The 17,279-nt window shown below is 51.4% G+C and overlaps 1 protein-coding gene across 2 annotated transcripts in view; it reads left to right on the forward strand.

Annotated features, from left to right (window-relative positions):
- Position 1: 1 nt before the first annotated feature.
- The window catches only part of POFUT2 (protein O-fucosyltransferase 2), a 24,024-nt gene continuing 6,746 nt past the window's right edge, over positions 2 to 17,279 (forward strand). For both annotated transcript variants that reach the window (XM_025380623.1, XM_025380624.1), the window contains exons 1-6: positions 2 to 168; positions 2,250 to 2,500; positions 4,803 to 4,947; positions 6,066 to 6,176; positions 10,710 to 10,776; positions 11,701 to 11,826. In XM_025380623.1, the coding sequence (XP_025236408.1) occupies positions 38 to 168; positions 2,250 to 2,500; positions 4,803 to 4,947; positions 6,066 to 6,176; positions 10,710 to 10,776; positions 11,701 to 11,826 (831 nt within the window). In that variant the 5' untranslated portion in view covers positions 2 to 37. The remainder of the gene's footprint in view (positions 169 to 2,249; positions 2,501 to 4,802; positions 4,948 to 6,065; positions 6,177 to 10,709; positions 10,777 to 11,700; positions 11,827 to 17,279) is intronic.

The following is a 17,279-nucleotide window of genomic DNA, read 5'->3' on the forward strand; positions in this document are numbered from 1 at the left end:
GGGCGCGGCCGCCGGAAGTGCGTGGCCGGCGGGGGCCATGGCGGCACTCAGCTTCGTCTTCCTGCTGCTGGGGGCAGCGTCCTGGCCGCCGGCTTGTGCCTCAGGGCAGGAGTTCTGGCCCGGCCAGTCGGCGGCCGACATTCTGTCGGGGGCGGCGTCCCGCAGACGGTAAACGCGCGTCCACGGTGCCAATGCTGGGGTTCCAGGGTCAGGCAGGGTCAGAGGATGGGATGAGGGCGGGATGGGTCTGGGATGCGATGGGATAGGGCGGGGTCAGGGGCCAGGGAGAAGGGATGGGGTCAGGGGGCAGGCACACGGGATGGAGGGTGGTCCGGGGCCAGGGGGATGGAATGGAGCGGAGTCTTGGGGCAGGGGCCAGGGGGATGGGATGGAGCGGGGTCAGGGGGCAGCGTCCAGGGGAATGGGATGGGGTCAGGGTTCTGGGACACGGAATGTGGCGGAGTAAGGGGCCAGGGTGATGGTATGGGGTAGGGGGCAGGGGCCAGGAGGGATGGGATGGGGGCGGGGCAGGGGCCAGGGTGTTGGGATGGGATGGGGGCGGGGCACGGGCTGGACCTGAAGGGATGGGATGGAATGGGGGCAGGAGCGGGGGCCTGAGGGATGGGATGGGGATGGGGCGGGGGCAGGGACCAGGAAGGATGGGATGGGGACGGAGTAGGGGCAGGGGCAGGGGCCGGGGCCGGGGCCTAGGGGATGGGATGGGGCAGGGGCTGGGGGCAGGATCGGGCCGGTGGGTTGACTGTAGTCGGAGCTCCGTCACTACGGCCCGGGTCTGCAGGCGGGGTTGTCCGCGAGGCCAGGGGCGCAGCCTCGGGAGCCCAGGAAGGGCACCGGGTTGCTCGGGCTGAGCCTGGGAGGGCTCAGGAGGCCCCTGAGTGTCGCGGGTCCAGGCCTGGGTGTGCGAAGCTGGGAGTCAGTGGCCGGCGGGCGCTCCGCAGTGAATTCTTAGGGCCAAGACGAGCTTCGCGGCAGCCCTGTGGCTGTGAGTTCTCCAAGCGGACCCCGAGAGGGGCCTGGACGCAGAGGTGCGCGGCCCCTTGTGGCGTTCGCAGGCCTGGGCGCTGCACGCAGTTTCACCCGCGACGGTGGGAGTCTGTGGAAAACCAGCGCAGAGCAGGGGAAGGAGAGTGCCAGGGTTTCTGTAGCCGTTGGGGACCTGTCTGTGCCTTGGGGTGCTTTGTGTCCTTCCGCTAGGGCAGTGATCTTAAAGTGTGTCCGGGATCTCTGAGCTTTTGTAGCCGTTTTATAGTAGTACCAGGGTATTCTACGCCTTTTTCACTTCTCTCATGAGTGCACCGCGGAGTTTTCCTAGAAGCCCCTTGATCTGTGATGTCACAACAGATTGAATGCAGAAACGGGTATGGGAATCCCGCTGTCACCAGACCCGAAAGAGATTTGCAAAAATTAAGAACATCGTTGGCCGGGCGCGGTGGCTCACACCTGTAATCCCAGCAGTTTGGGAGGCCGAGGCGGGTGGATCACGAGGTCAGGAGATCGAGACTATCCTGGCTAATATGGTGAAACCCGATCTCTACTAAAAAGCAAAAAAATTAGCTGGGCGTGGTGGCGGGCACCTGTAGTCCCAGCTACTCGGGAGGCTGAGGCAGGAGAATGGCCTGAACCCGGGAGGCAGAGCTTGCAGTGAGCCGAGATCAGGCCACTGCACTCCAGCCTGGGAGACAGAGCAAGACTCCGTCTCAAAATAAATAAATAAATAAACAGAACATCGTCACAGTCCTTCTCACTAATTCATTTTTTAAAGTACGCTTATTTTTTGTTTAAATATGTGATTTTTGTTAACATGTAATGGCTTATGATTTTTATCTGAATTAAATACTTGTAGCTTTAATGTCTAATATAGGACATATCAATAGACATACTGCACATAACCAGCCATCAATCATTGTTTCCAGTGTAAAGGGGTCTTTAGACCAAACAGTTTGAGAACCATGTGGGTACTGATTCTTGGGTTCTAGTCACTGAGATTCCTCTAGCCTTAGTGTTGAACTATTGCTAGTTGTTAAAAGGACGTTAGCATGTCTGCAGCTTCTGCTTACGGGCTCCGTGAGTAACTGGTCATAGAGAAACAGGCCACTCACTGCCTTCACAAAGTGGGGACCATCTTAAGCGCCTAGAGTTGGGCCATACGCTGAGACTTCTGAGTAGTCAGGTTTTCCGTGCAGAAACCCCAGCATTCGAGACCTGTGGTCCTCATTCTGCCTGCTCAGGTATCTACTGTATGACGTCAACCCCCCGGAAGGCTTCAACCTGCGCAGGGATGTCTATATCCGAATTGCCTCTCTCCTGAAGACTCTGCTGAAGACGGAGGAGTGGGTGCTCGTCCTGCCTCCGTGGGGCCGCCTCTATCACTGGCAGAGTCCTGACATCCACCAGGTCCGGATTCCCTGGTCTGAGTTTTTTGATCTTCCGAGTCTCAATAAAAACATCCCCGTCATCGAGTATGAGCAGTTCATCGCAGGTGAGGCCGAGCGGCACGCTGGGAGGCTGTGGTTTTTTAACTGGGGCCGGGCAATCATTTCTAAGGTAGACATCAGGTTGGGCTTGCGACTTCATCCAGACTCACCAGCATCCTCCAGTGCCCAGTGCTGCTGCCTGAGGCCTGTGGCAGCACCTCCTCTACTTAGGAGCGCAGTCCCTTTCCCATGCTGCAGTGAGCTTCCCAAAATGTTTCTTGGGAAATAGACCTGAAGTGGATGAGCTTTGTGCCCCCTCACTTCTGGAACCCACGGTGGCCTGACGAGTAGGTGAATGCAGTTAAGAGCCGCCCTAACACCCTAAGAAAGTGGCCACCCCGGGTGTTGGACTGACAGGACTCAGCTCCCTGTGCGAAAGGCTGTTTTACGCTAAGGATGACGTGCTGCGTGCAGAGTATGCTTCGTGGTGTCTCTGTGCAGCACCAGGGATAAAGGTCTGTCTTGTTTAACTTTGTGTTGCTTAATTTTTTCATTTAATTTTAGGAGAGGAATTAAAGCTCTTCTTAGAATGAAGGTATTCAGAGCTTTTTGTGTTGTGTCATTTGGAAGACATAAATTTAAAAGTAAGTGATGCTTTGCTGCTGCATTTGAGAAGCCGTGAAGATGAATGAGTTAGTTTTGAGCCAGGCTCCTGCTTTCCAGCAACTGTTGAGTTCTTACTGGACAGCCACTCTCGGGGCTTCGAGACCTTTGCTCCCTGCCAAGGAGTGTGGCTCCCGTGCCGTCATTTTTCAAGGATGGTGCTCGTTGCACCCTAGATCTTGTCACTTTGAAATGTTTTCTCTGGCAGGGTCAGTCTTGTGAGTGCTAGGGGCATGCAACAACAGGGAGTAACCTCTGACATCCTGGTTGATACCAAGTCACAAAGTCTGCCGCTTGTAAAAAGCATTCCTAGAGTGCATCCTGAGTTGACTTTACAATTTGCTCATGAGTCCTGGAAGATGAAAGCTGTGGTTGGGTAGTTGGTGTAACTAGCAGCCAGCCCTTGGTCTGAACATTAGGTTACAGGAACTCGGAGACGTTATCCTTACCTCCCTTTGGGACCAGTGGGTTTCCTGACAGGGAAGCGGGCAGGTCTGGGCCTTGGGCATCCAAGTGCTTGGGAAGGTCTGGGAAGACAGACCCCGTGTGATGAGCTTCTGAGGCGGATATGCTGGCCTCACGCTTCCCTGCCGTCTACCAGCCTGGAGCTTTGCTGAGCTGTTTCCTTGCCTGTAAGGTGGGGAAGGAACTAGCTCCTGATGTGGCTAACATAGCACCCATCGTGCGGGATCTTCACCACCTCCCACTAGCATAGAAGGAGCCCCCGCAGCTCCGGCCTCGGGCCTGTAGGCCACGCAGCTCTTATCCCCCAGTCATGAGTGAGCAAAAAGGACACCAGAACTTTACCTGCACGGTGCTACTTCCCTGCTTTGTTCCTGCCCCAGAACTTCCCCAGCAGGGTGCTCCCTCCCCACTATGTTCCTGCCCCAGGACTTCGCCTGCACGGTGCTCCCTCCCCACTATGTTCCTGCCCCAGGACTTCACCTGCACGGTGCTCCCTCCCCGCTGTGTTCCTGCCCCAGAATTTCCCCAGCACGGTGCTCCCTCCCCGCTATGTTCCTGCCCCAGGACTTCACCTGCACGGTGCTCCCTCCCCGCTATGTTCCTGCCCCAGGACTTCACCTGCACACTGCTCCTTTCCTGCAGTGCTCCTTCCCCAGAACTTCACCTGTGCGGTGCTCTTTCTCCGCTGTGTTCCTGCCCCCTTGAGCAGATCTTGATTGCTGACCTCTTGGGCGACGCAGTGTCACCTTCTCCGTGTGGGTTGGGCCGTGGGTAAGAGGCACGATTCCTGCTCGCCTGAGCTCCTGTCCCTGGGGGAGGCAGGACACCAGTGCAGTAGATGGTGGCCCAGGTGGTGAGGAGCACTGTGGGAAACCAAGGGGGTAGGGGACAGTGGCCTCACAGAGGGCCAGAGAGCGAGCCCCCGGGGCTGGACCAGGGGCGTGAAGGCTGGACGGGCTCACATGGGCCCCTGTGAGGATGGGGCCTGCTGCAGCCAGGCAGGGGTGGGGCTGGGGAATCGGGGACCAGCTCCTCCCCACTGGCTGCTATCGCACGCTGTCGTCCCTGTGCCATCATGGCCTGTGCTCTGACCTGTCTGGGCCTTTGTGAGCCTCCTGCAGTCTCTTTGGGAATAGGGTGGTGTACAGTAGTAAGAGTCACCTGCTGGTGGCTGATGCGTGCCCATAAGTGAGCTTCCAATTGCTGTCATGCTGCCCGGCTTCTCTTGGTGTTTTTCAGAGTCTGGTGGGCCCTTTATTGACCAGGTTTACGTCCTACAAAGTTATGCAGAGGGATGGAAAGAAGGGACCTGGGAAGAGAAGGTGGATGAGCGGCCATGTATCGATCAGCTCCTGTACTCCCAGGACAAGCACGAGTACTACAGGTGCCTGCTGCGGCTGCTCCCCGCCTCCTCCCCCTGCCGCAGGCGCCCCCCGCCACCCTGCGGCAGGTGCCTCCCCCAGGCACTCCTCGCCCCATACCCCTGCAGTACCCTCAGCCCCTGCCTCCTCCCCCTGCCGCATGTGCCCCCTGCCGCAGGCTCCCCCCCGCACCCTGCGGCAGGCGCCTCCCCCAGGCACTCCTCGCCCCACACCCTCACAGTACCCTCAGCCCCAGCCACCTCCCCCTGCCACATGCACGCCCCGCCCCCCCACATGCACACCCCCCTCCCCCTGCCACAGGCACCCCCCTCAGCCACTCCCCTTCCCACCCCCGGCAGCAGTGCCCTCCACCTCCTCCCCTTGCTGCAGCCTCTCCCCCATGCCACAGCGCCCCCACCACACACACACACAGCGCCCTCAGTGCCCACGCTGGGTGCTGATGCCGGGTTCTGGGCGTTCCCCTCCCCCTGCATCCTGACAGTACTTCAGTGCCCCTCGTGGTGGTAGCGCTTGTGGCTGCCCACACCGTTCTCGTCCTTGACAGGCGGGTCCCCTTTGTGCTGAGGCCTCGAGAATGGGCCGTGGCGAACACCCGGCTGAGACCCCGTGCCTTTTTCCCTGTGTCTTTTCCTGCACTTGGATGTTGCCACAGGAATGGGGGTCTTGTCAGTCCCAAGTGTTGATTGCCATTAAAGGCTCTGACACTGCCAGGCCTACTGTGGAAAAGCTGTCAGTTCCCAGCCTCCGCGTGTCCAGTGCCAGGGCAGCTGCTCTAAAGCACGGCAAGTGAGCTCTTGGGAAGGGCGCGGGTGACTTGGGTGACGGTCACAGCCAGGCTGGCCCTGAAGGTGCACAGGGCTGCCTCTGTCCTGCTCCCTCTGCCTCCCGGCAGCCCCTGTCACGGGGAAGGCCTCAGTGGTTCATCAGCCTGAGAGACGCTTGTGGGCTTCTTTTACAATTTTACGAGAATGTCACGATCCACAGTCGTGATCAGTAAGTTTTCCTAAAGCAGCCGCATTTCATCAAGAGTGAGCCACGGTGTGTGTGTGTCTAGACTCGATTTGTTTTTCTCGTGAAAGCAAAATAAACTGACAGAGCCGCCGTGGGTTTTGTCTTCCAGAGGATGGTTTTGGGGTTATGAGGAGACCAGGGGTCTGAACGTCTCCTGTCTGTCTGTCCAGGGCTCAGCCTCCATCGTGGCACCCCTGCTTCTGAGAAACACATCAGCCCGGTGAGTGCCCTGCTCCCCTCAGGAGAGGCCTGGAGGCCACGGCGCCTGCTCCGTGCGTGCTGGGCTAGGGGCTCTCTGTCTCCACTCCCGCATCCCTGGCCCACCCACCTCACAGACAGCGGACCCTGGGGGCCCTGGGAGTGTTGGTTAGGGAAGTGGTTGCATGTGTCTCCGCAAAACAGTGCAGTGGGTGACGTGGACAGAGGGCGAGGGGCACAGAGGTGAGGGCTCAGCCCAGCTGAGTGTGCGGGGAGGGGCTGGGCTGGGCTGGGGGCGGCGGGGGCTTACCATGAGACTGTTCTCCATTTGTACCACTTGGGCAACTTTTACCAATACCTGCCCCCTCCCCGCACCCAACACCCACCGTTTGATCTGTTTGCTGCCTCACGGGTCTGGAGAGGATCGTGTAGCCACCTTTGGCCATGCGTCTGCTGCAAGTGGCCGCCGGCCTGGTGAGCCGGGCCGCGAGGGTCCACCCAGGCGGCTGGGGTTGCAGACAAGTCGGTACCTGATGATGTGATAAACTCTGGAGGGAACTGTTGATGACCACATTCTTAGAACTTGCTGCAGACTGGGACCCTCTCCGTCACCTCCCTTGGATCTTCTTCTGAGTCCCCCAGCAGGCGCTGTGAGCATCTCCTGTAGGGTCCAGGCCCACAGGGTTGATGGGTTTTTCTCCCCGTGTGCGGAGACGAGAGATTGTAGGAATAAAGACACAAGACAGAGATAAAAGGAAAAGCAGCTAGGCCCGGGGGACCACTACCACCAAGACGCGGAGACCAGTAGTGGCCCCAAATGCCAGGCTGCGCTCATAATTATTGGATACAAGGCAAAAGGGGCAGGGTAAGGAATGTGAGCCATCTCCATTGATAGGTAAAGTCACGTGGGTCACGTGTCCACTGGATAGGGGGCCCTTCCCTGCCTGGCAGCCGAGGCAGAGAGAAAGAGAGGAGAGAGAGGAGACAGCTTACGCCATTATTTCCGCGTATCAGAGACTTTTAGTACTTTCACTAATTTGCTACTGTTACCTAAAAGGCAGAGCCAGGTGTACAGGATGGAACATGAAGGCGGACGAGGAGCATGACCGCTGAAGCACAGCATCACAGGGAGACAGGCCTCCGGATAACTGCGGGTGTGCCTGACATCAGTCAGTCCCTCCACAAGAGGTAGAGGAGTAGAGTCTTCTCTAAACTCCTCCGGGGAAAGGGAGATTCCTTTTCCCTGTCTGCTGAGTAGCGGGTGTTTTCCTTGACACTGACGCTACCGCTAGACCATGGTCCACTTGGCAACGGGCGTCTTCCCAGATGCTGGCGTTACCGCTAGACGAAGGAGCCCTCTGGTGGCCCTGCCCGGGCATAACAGAAAGCTCACATTCTTGTCTTGTGGTCACTTCTCACTATGTCCCCTCATCTCCTATCTCTGTATGGCGTGGTTTTTCCTAAGTTATAATTGTAGAGCGAGGATTATCATAATATTGGAATAAAGAGTAATTACTACAAACTAATGATTAATGATATTCATACATAATCATATCTATTATCTATATCTAATATAACTGTTGTTATTATACACATTTTATTATACTGGAACAGCTCGTGCCTCGGCACCTGGGTGGCTTATCGCCCACAGTCTCCCACAGACTGGGCACAGCAGAGCATGGGTGCCCCTCGCGCTTGCCCACGTTGAGGTTAAGGCTGCCTTGTCTGCTGTCGTGCCCTGTGTGCACCTCTAGAGGCCATGGCAGTCGCGACGCTATTGGACATCACAGCTGGCTCGGTATCACTCTGGTTAGTAACAGCTGCCGCTGGCCCCAGTGGGCCGGGACCACATGGTCTCAGCTGCTCTGGGCCTTTGGGAAGGCAGGTGGCTCCAGCACAGGCCCGCGTGTCTGCTGCTCGGCCAGCCCGGCTGTTGCGGAAAAGCAGAACTCAGGTTGTGGAGGGAACTAGGCTGAATTGTTTTGGTGGTTGAGATGCAGCTTTAATGTCCTGGGACTGGGTTCATTTCATGAAAATATCCGGGTTTCGGAAGCCAGTCTGCCTACGTGTGGGGCCGTGGAACAGTCTTGCCAGTCAGTTTTTTCGATTCACATTTGCAGGTTAGAATGGAGCTGAGCCCAGAGAGGGGCTTCCAGCCAGATGGTCCTGATAGAGGAGAAACGCCTCTGCTGGGGCGCAGGGGAAGGAGGCTGATCGTGGGGGCGAGGCCGTCTGCCCCCAGCACCCAGGGAAAGTCTCTAATGGAGATTAAAGCCCTAATGGGAAGGTGAAGCTATAAAGCCATTAAGAGAGGAGCCTCACCACCTTGGGGCAGGAAGCTTTCTTCAACAAGATGGGAAAAGCACGCACCAAAAAAGAAAGATTGGTAAAGCCAGTTACTTTAAAATCAAGAACTTTTGTCCATTAGAAGAATGGAGACAGGCCTCAGAGAGGAAGGTCCTGCAGCACATTTCATGAACTAAGGACTTTCCAGGATACAGGAGACGAAACCCAATGAGTGAGGGACGGGCAGCCTGGGGTGAGGTGAGTCCAAGACGGGATCCATGTGATTCAGGAGTAAGAACGGCTGCTGTTGATGCGAGCAGGTGCCCCAGTGCTGTCGTGCTCGGGAAACTAACCGCCGTCGGGAGGACAGGTCCACAGGGGCTGGAAGGCTGCTCCTGGAGCGAGAATCTGGTAAAACCCTGGGAGTCCGGTGCACCCCAAATGCGGGACGTGCACCCACAGACCCCTGCCCAGGAACGTTCATGGCCTCCCCGGACCAGGAAAACCCGTGCACCCCTCAGCCATGCACGGGATAGAGTGTGGCAGATCCACAACTGACGATGGGCAGACTGCTGCCGTTTTCAACAAAGAGAAATCAAGATACAATGCCCAGTTTAAAAAAAAAAAGAAAAAGATAAATGTGGTCATGTTCCATGTGCATGAAGGTCAAAGACAGTCCCGTGCATCGGAGGTAGAGATGGGGGATGCCGGGGAGGCCCCTGAGCACCGGGCAGAGCAAGTGTGTGAACGGCTTTGTTCCTCCACCGGGTAGGGGCTGCCCCGTGTTCATTTTGGAGCAGTTTGCCTACCCGCACCGTGCGGAATGTCCTCTACCCGCGCCCGTGCGGAATGTGCGTCTCGAAGTGCGGTATTGCATTTCACAAAAAGCCTTAAACGGCATTGGAAGCAGGGCCAGAGGCACCCACTGAATCCAGCTATGCCCATCTCTCCAGAAGTCACTTCACGTCGCCGTCTGTGCATGTGGCCGTCTTTTTAAACACGTGGAATCACCACACGCTGTCCACGCAGTTTTCAGTTTGCCCTTCTCTTCCCACCCAGCCGCACACCTGGGTATTATGACACATGGACATCACCTCGCTCTTTTGCAGCTGTCTGTGTACAGATGGAAGAAAATGTGGCCTTTGGTCGTTTCCAGGTTTGTGTAGAAGAGTCTGTGTGTGAACCATGAGGGCATAAAACTAGGATGCCACCCAGAAGAGGACAATTGGTCTCAACTGCCTGACCTCGTGATCCGCCCACCTTGGCCTCCCAAAATGCTGGGATTACAGGTGTGAGCCACTGCACCAGACCAAAATTAAAATTTTTATGTAGTCAAATTCATCAGTCTTTTCCTTAAAAATTTTTGGGTTTTTGTATTCCAACCTTTACCACCCCAGTATTCGGGTCTCTTTTCTCATGATCCGTTTTGTGCGTTTCGTTTTTATTTTGCATCAAGAGCCCTAGGAAGTGTGGTGAGACGGTTGGTTCAATGGCTGGAAAAGGAGAGGCACTTCCCACGTGGAATTAGGTAGCGTTTAGCGTGACAGTCACAGGCACCTGGATGACTTGTCACACCCAAACTGGAGCAAGAAGGCGCAGAGGAGGAGGTGCCTGCCTGCGAGTCTGAGATAAAGGCTGGCTGGAGGGCTCTCTGAAATAACCCCAGGACGTTCCTCACACATTTAACGCACCTCACACTTTCACAGCCACCGCTTCACACGTGCACGTATTCCTGGGACCAGGTTTGCCAATGGACAAGGGCTGCAGTAACTCGGATGAGACGCTGTCACAAGAATGCCTGCCCGGGAATGGCGTCTCTACCACGGAACAGATGCAGCTCCAGCTTTGAGCCCGAGTCAGTGAATTTGTTTCCAAGCAGCTTATGTGAACCTCTCCTTTTTGCCAAAGAAAAGCTTCCCACAGCCTCCCGTCTTCAGGCGCACCTGCAGCTTGCCATAGCCATCAGTGGATCCTGGATTCCAAGCCTTCTGCCCACTCCCAAATACACTCCTCAAATTAGGAGATACTTTTCTCTGATGTCATTCTCTGAGTTGACAGTGGGCATTAAAGCCCTCTCAGAACTGTAGTGTGGAGGCCAGACGGCAGCCTGCCTGTGTCTCAGCCATAACCGCCCGACGCGCCCTGGTTGGTGTCCCTTGAAGACTTGGTCTCTGCTTCCCCGGCCCTGGGTTCTCCCAGTTTGTGCTCTGAGAGTGTGACTGTCATCATCCTTAACTGTTATAACTATTGTCATGTTGTTTAAAAATAGGTCCGTGATGTTAGACAGAGCCGAGAACCTACTTCATGACCACTACGGAGGGAAAGAATACTGGGATGTGAGTGTTTCCTCGGGAGCATCTTTCTAAATTAGTGTATGTTGCCTATTATTTAGTTTTTGAAAATTTAACAGTTGATGGCTCTTTTGAACCTTGCTGATTAAAATCATAATTGAAGCCCTGGATACGGGCACCTGCAGTGTCTGCGCCGCCCCCGAGTCTCACGTGGCCGCAGAGCCAGGTCCTCGGGAGCCCGCAGGGCCGCCCAGCTCTCCCCTCTGATGCCACAGGCCCTGAATGCAGTGGCGGTGCCCTGGAGTCTGCCCCCGAGTCAGTGGCTGGAACGTAGACCCCTCCTTTCTCCTCTCCTTAGCTTTGAAAGGTGGGACTGTTCTCTGCAGCGGGTCTTTCCCATTGGCGTTGATTTCTGTGTTGATGGGGTGACTTTCCATAGCCACCCCGGTTCTGTGAGTGAGTGGGAGTAGAGGGCGGGAAGCGGCTGCCCCCTCCCGTGGGCACAGCAGGCCTGCTGACATGTTCACCAGGGTAGCAGCTTGTAAAGCTGGAACCTGCCTGCAGGAGACACAGTTCCTGCTCACATGGGGCTTTGTGCAGGTCAGTCCCGCCCCATTTGGCAAAAGCTAGAAGTCAAGTTGGGGAGACATTGAGGGGAAGGAGCTGCACACAGTTGTGCCAGCCAGGGGCAACGGCCAGCTGAGCCCGTGTGTGCCACAGCTTCCCTCGGGGGAGCCTGGCGGAGCTGGCAGGGGTGGACGGCTTGCCCTGCATTGGCTTCATGCCGGAGACCCTCCGAGAGCCTCCACCGTGGACGGCACTGCTTCTCGGCGACTGTCGATGAGGAATGTCTCTGAGGGTCTTGTTCCAGCTGCAGGGGTGGGTGGCGGCAGCTATGGGAGAACCCGCTCCGGAAGGGCGGCATGGCGGGCGGGCGTGTTCTCAGCCGAGCCGTCGCCGTTTCCACAGACCCGTCGCAGCATGGTGTTTGCCAGGCACCTGCGGGAGGTGGGAGACGAGTTCAGGAGCAGACACCTCAACTCCACGGACAACGCGGACAGGATCCCGTTCCAGGAGGACTGGACGAAGATGAAGGTAGCCCCTCTCCCTTTTGTTAATTGGAGAGAAGGTAAATTCTCTCTTGAGATACCCAAAAACTCACGCCTTCAGTTCAGAGTCACAGCAGGGTTGGCGCGTCTGTCGGCGTGGATGCCTCCCTGGAATGTGTCACGGTAATTACCTGCTCTCAGGAGGCGCCAGGACCCCGGGGCCCTCGTCGCGGTGCAGACTCGGGGAGTCACTCCGCCTGGCTCTCCCTCTAGTAACACGGAGTCTTGGCAGGCCCAGCAGCCTCAAAGGTGTTCTCAGAGCGCGGCGAGGCCAGGAGCACGGAAGCAGGAGCTCGAGGTGGTCAGAGGCACGTTCGGCCTTTCTCCCTCATGACCTGATTGAGAGAGAGAGAAAAGCAGCGTGCACCCAGACTCGCCCAGAAGCACCGTCCGTGCTATTTTGGTCTAGAGTCATCTTTTTTTTATTCTATGTATATATTTTTAAGTGTTTTCTGAAAGTTTGGGTTTTTCTGTGGTGTAATTACAACAAACATATTGCTTTTTCAACTTGATTTTGTTTTTCAGCATTTTCAGTGTCTGTTTTTTGTGTTTTTTAAACAAAACTTTCATAGAAGTGCCATTTTACCTGTTTGTTCTTTATGGGGTATTTGAGCTGTTTCCACGTGGAATAGCTTAATTGTTCCAGCAATAATTAAGTTACTTGGACAGTTTTTACTCGGGAAAAAATACAGAAGATTTTTTCATTTTATCCCACTTGTATTTATTTTCAGTGTTTTTTATTTTTTATTCTTTTAAATTTTATTTAATTAACTTTTTTTGTTTTTGGTTTTGTTTTGAGACAGAGTCTCACTCTCCTGAGTAACTGGGACTACAGGTGTGTACCACAATGCCTGGCTAATTTTTGTATTTTGTATTTTGAGTACAGACAGGATTTTCTCATGTTGGCCAGGCTGGTCTCAAACTCCTGACCTCAAGTAATCCACCTGCCTCGGCCTCCCAAAGTGCTGGGATTACAGACATGAGCCACTGTGCCTGGCTTATTTTATCTTTTTTTTTTTTTTTAAACTTTAATTGTTTTTGGGGAACAGGTGATGTTTGGTTACATGGATAAAATGGTAATTTCTGAGATTTTGGTGCACCCATCACCCGAGCAGTGTACACTGTACCCAATGTGTAGTCTTTTATCCCTCACCCCCTCCACTCTTCCCCTTGAGTCCCCAAAGTCCATTGTGTCATTCTCATGCCTTTGCATCCTCATAGCTTAGTTCCCACTTATGAGTGAGAACATGCGATATTTGGTTTTCTGTTCCTGAGTTACTTCATTTAGAATAATGGTCTCCAGCTCCATCCAGTTTGCTGCAAAGCATTCATTTCCTTCCTTTTTATGGCTGATATACCACATTTTCTTCATCCACTCACTGGCCAATGGGCATTCAGGCCGGTTCCATGTTTTCACGGCTGTGGATTGTGCTGCTATAAACATGCATGTGCAAATGTCTTTTTCATATAGTGACTTCTTTTCCTCTGGGTAGATACCCGGCAGTGGGATTGCTGGATCAATGGTAGATCTACCTTTAGTTCTTTAAGAATCTCCATACTGTTTTCCATAGTGGTTGTACTAGTTTGCATTCCCACCAGCAGTGTCACGGTGTTCCCCTTCACCACATCCACGCCGACATCCATCATTTTTTGGTTTTTTGATTATGGCTCTTCTTGCAGGAGTAAGGTAGTATCCTGTTGTGGTTTTTGTTTGCATTTCCCTGATCATTAGTGATGTTGAGCATTTTTTCGTATGTTTGTTGGCCATTTGTGTGTCTTCTTTTGAGAATTGTCTATTCATGTCCTTAGCCTACATTTTGATGGGATTATTTGGTTTTTTTTCATGCTGATTTGTTTCAGTTCCTTGTAGATTGTGGGTATTAGTCCTTGGTCGGATGCAAAGTTTGTGAGTATTTTCTCCCACTCTGGGGGCTGTTTGTTGATTGTTTCTTTTGCTGTGCAGAAGCTTTTAGTTTAATTATGTCCTAACTATTAATGTTTGTTTTTGTTGCTTTTGCTTTTGGGTTCTTGGTCAGGAACTCTTTGCCCAAGCCAATGTCTAGAAGAGTTTTCCGGATGTTATCCTCTAGAATTTTTATGATTTCATGTCTTAGATTTAAGTCTTTGATCCACCTTGAGTTGATTTTTGTATAAGATGAGAGACGAGGATCTAGTTTCATTCTTCTACATGTAGGTTGCCAATTAATCCTGCACCATTTTTGAATAGGATGTTCTTTCCCCACTTTGTGTTTTTGTTTGCTTTGTCGAAGACGTAAGTATTTCACTTTATTTCTGGGTTCTCTATTCTGCTCCACTGGTCGAGGTACCTATTTTTATAGCAGTACCATGCTGTTTTGGTAACTGTAGTCTTGTAGGATAGTTTGAAGTTGAGTAATGTGTACCTCCAGATTTGTACTTTTTGCTTAGTCTTGCTTTGGCTATGTAGGCTCCGTTTTGGTTCCATATGAATTTTAGGATTTTGTTTTTTCTAGTTCTGTGAAGAATGATGATGACATTTTGATGGGAATTGCATTGATAGATTGCTTTTGCAGTATGGTCATTTTCACAATATTGATTCTACCCATCCATGAGCATGGGATGTGTTTCCAATAGTTTGTGTTGTCTATGATTTCTTTCAGCAGTGTTTTGTAATTTTCCTTGTAGAGATCAAGTTTTGTGGGGTTTTTTGGGGTTTTTTTTGTTTTGTTTCATTCTTTTTTTTTTGGCAGCTGTTGTAAAAGGAGTTGAGTTCTTGGTTTGATTCTCAGCTCGGTTGTTATTGGTGTATAGCAGTGCTGCTGACTTGTGTACATTGATTTTGTATCCTGAAACTTTACGGAATTCATTTATCAAATCTGGGAGTTTTTTGGATGAGTCTTTAGGGTTTCCTAGGTATACGATTATATCATCAGTGAACAGTGACAGTTTGACTTCCTCTTTACTGATTTGGATGCCCTTTATTTCTTTCTCTTGTCTGATTGCACGGACTAGGACTTCCGGTACTATGTTGAATAGAATTGGTGACAGTGGGCGTCCGTGTCTTGCTCCAGTTCTCAGGGGGAATGCTTTCACCTTTTCCCTGTTCAGTATAATGTTGACTTTGGATTTATCATAGATGACTTTTATTACCTTGAGGGATGTCCCTTCTATGCCACCTTTGCTGAGGGTTTTAATCATAAAGTGATGCTGGATTTGTCAAATGCTTCTTCTGCATCTATTAAAATGATCATATGATTTTTGTTTTTAGTGCTGTTTAGGTCGTGTGTCACATTTGTTGACTTGCATATGTTAAACCATCCCTGCATCCCAGATATGAAATCCATTTGATCATGGTGTTACCTTTTTGATATGTTGTTGGATTCAGTTAGCTTGTATTTTTTTGAGGCTTTTTGCATCTATGTTCATCGGGGATATTAGTCTGTTGATTTAGGGAAGATGTCTTTTGGAATAGTTTCAGTAGAATTGGTACCAATTCTTCTTTGAATGATTTCAGCTGTGAATCCATTGGGTCCTGAACTTTTTCTGCTGGCAATTTTTAAATTACTGTTTCAATCTCACTACTTGTTATTGGTCTGTTCAGAGTTTATATTTCTTCCTGGTTTATATCTAGAAGGGTTGTATATTTCCAGGAGTTTATCCTCTTGGTTTTCTAGTTTGTGTGCATAAAAGTGTTCATAGTAGCCTTGGATGATTATTTGTGTTTCTATGGTATCGACTGTGATATCTCCCGTTTTGTTTCTAATTGAGCTTATTTGGATCTTCTCTCTTCATTAATCTCACTAATGGTCTATCAATGTTGTTTATCTTTTCAAAGAACCAGCTTATTGTTTCATTTAACTTTTGTATTTTTTTGTTTGTTCGTTTCCATTTCATTTAGTTCTGCTCTCATCTTAGTTCTTTTCTTCTGCTGGATTTGGATCTGGTTTGTTCTTTTTTCTCTCGTTCCTTGAGGTATGACCTTAGATTGTTTGTGCTCTTTCAGATTTTTTGATGTAAGCGTTTAATGCTGTGAATTTTCCTCTTGGCACCACTTTCGCTGTGTCCCAGGGGTTTTGATAAGTTGTGTCACTGTTATTGTTCAGTTCAAATAATTTTTAAATTTCCATCTTAATTTCATTCTTGACCCAAAGACCAGGAGCAGATTATTTAATTTCCATGTATTTGTAGAGTTTTGAGGGTTCCTTTTGGATTTAATTTTCAGTTTTATTCCACTGTGGTCTGAGAGGGTACTTGACATAATTTTGATTTTCTTAAATTTATTGAGGCTTGTTTTGTGGCCAGTCATATGGTCTGTCTTGGATAACGCTCCACATGCTGATGAACAGAAAGTGCCTCGGGTAACGTTCCGTGTGCTGATGAACAGGAAGTGCCTCGGGTAACGTTCCGTGTGCTGATGAACAGGAAGTGCCTCGGGTAACGTTCGGTGTGCTGATGAACAGGAAGTGCCTCGGGTAACGTTCTGTGTGCTGATGAACAGGAAGTCTATTCTGCAGCTGTTGGGTAGAATGTTCTGTAAATATCTTAGTCCACTTGTTCCAGGATATAGTTTGAGTCCATTGTTTCTTTGTTGGCTTTCTGTCTTGATGACCTGTCAAGTGATGTCAGTGGAGTACTGAAGCCCCTACTTCTATTGTGTTGCTGTCTATCTCACTTTTTAGGTCTAGTAGTAATTGTTTTATAAGTTTGGTAGCTCCAGTGTTAGCTGCATGTATATTTAGGATTGCGACATTCTCCTGTTGGACGGATCCTTTTATCATTATATAATATCCCTCCATCTTTTTTAACTGTTGTTGCTTTAAAGTCTGTTCTGTCTGATATAAGAACAGCTACCCTGCTCACTTCGGGTGTCTATTTGCATGGAATATCTTTTTCCACCCCTTTACCTTAAGTTTATGTGAGTCCTTATGTGTTAGGTGAGTCTCTTGAAGACTTTTGCCTCACAGCTTTTAGGCGGATTTTTATCCATTCTTTTAAGTGGAGCATTTAAGCCATTTACATTCAACTTTGGTATTGAGGTGTGAGGTACTATATTCTTTTTTTTTTTTTTTTTTTTTTTTTTTTTTGAGACGGAGTCTCGCTGTGTCGCCCAGGCTGGAGTGCAGTGGCGCGATCTCGGCTCACTGCAAGCTCCGCCTCCCGGGTTCACGCCATTCTCCCGCCTCAGCCTCCGAGTAGCTGGGACTACAGGCGCCCGCCACCTCGCCCGGCTAGTTTTTTGTATTTTTAGTAGAGACGGGGTTTCACCATGTTAGCCAGGATGGTCTCGATCTCCTGACCTCGTGATCCACCCGCCTCGGCCTCCCAAAGTGCTGGGATTACAGGCTTGAGCCACCGCGCCCGGCCGGTACTATATTCTATTCATCATGCTGGTTGCTGCTTGAATACCCTGTTTTCTTTCTTTCTTTCTTTTTTTGTTTTTTTTTTTTTTTTTTTGACGGG

Source organism: Theropithecus gelada, chromosome 3 (genome assembly GCF_003255815.1).
Source record: "Theropithecus gelada isolate Dixy chromosome 3, Tgel_1.0, whole genome shotgun sequence".
Lineage (NCBI taxonomy): Eukaryota > Metazoa > Chordata > Mammalia > Primates > Cercopithecidae > Theropithecus > Theropithecus gelada.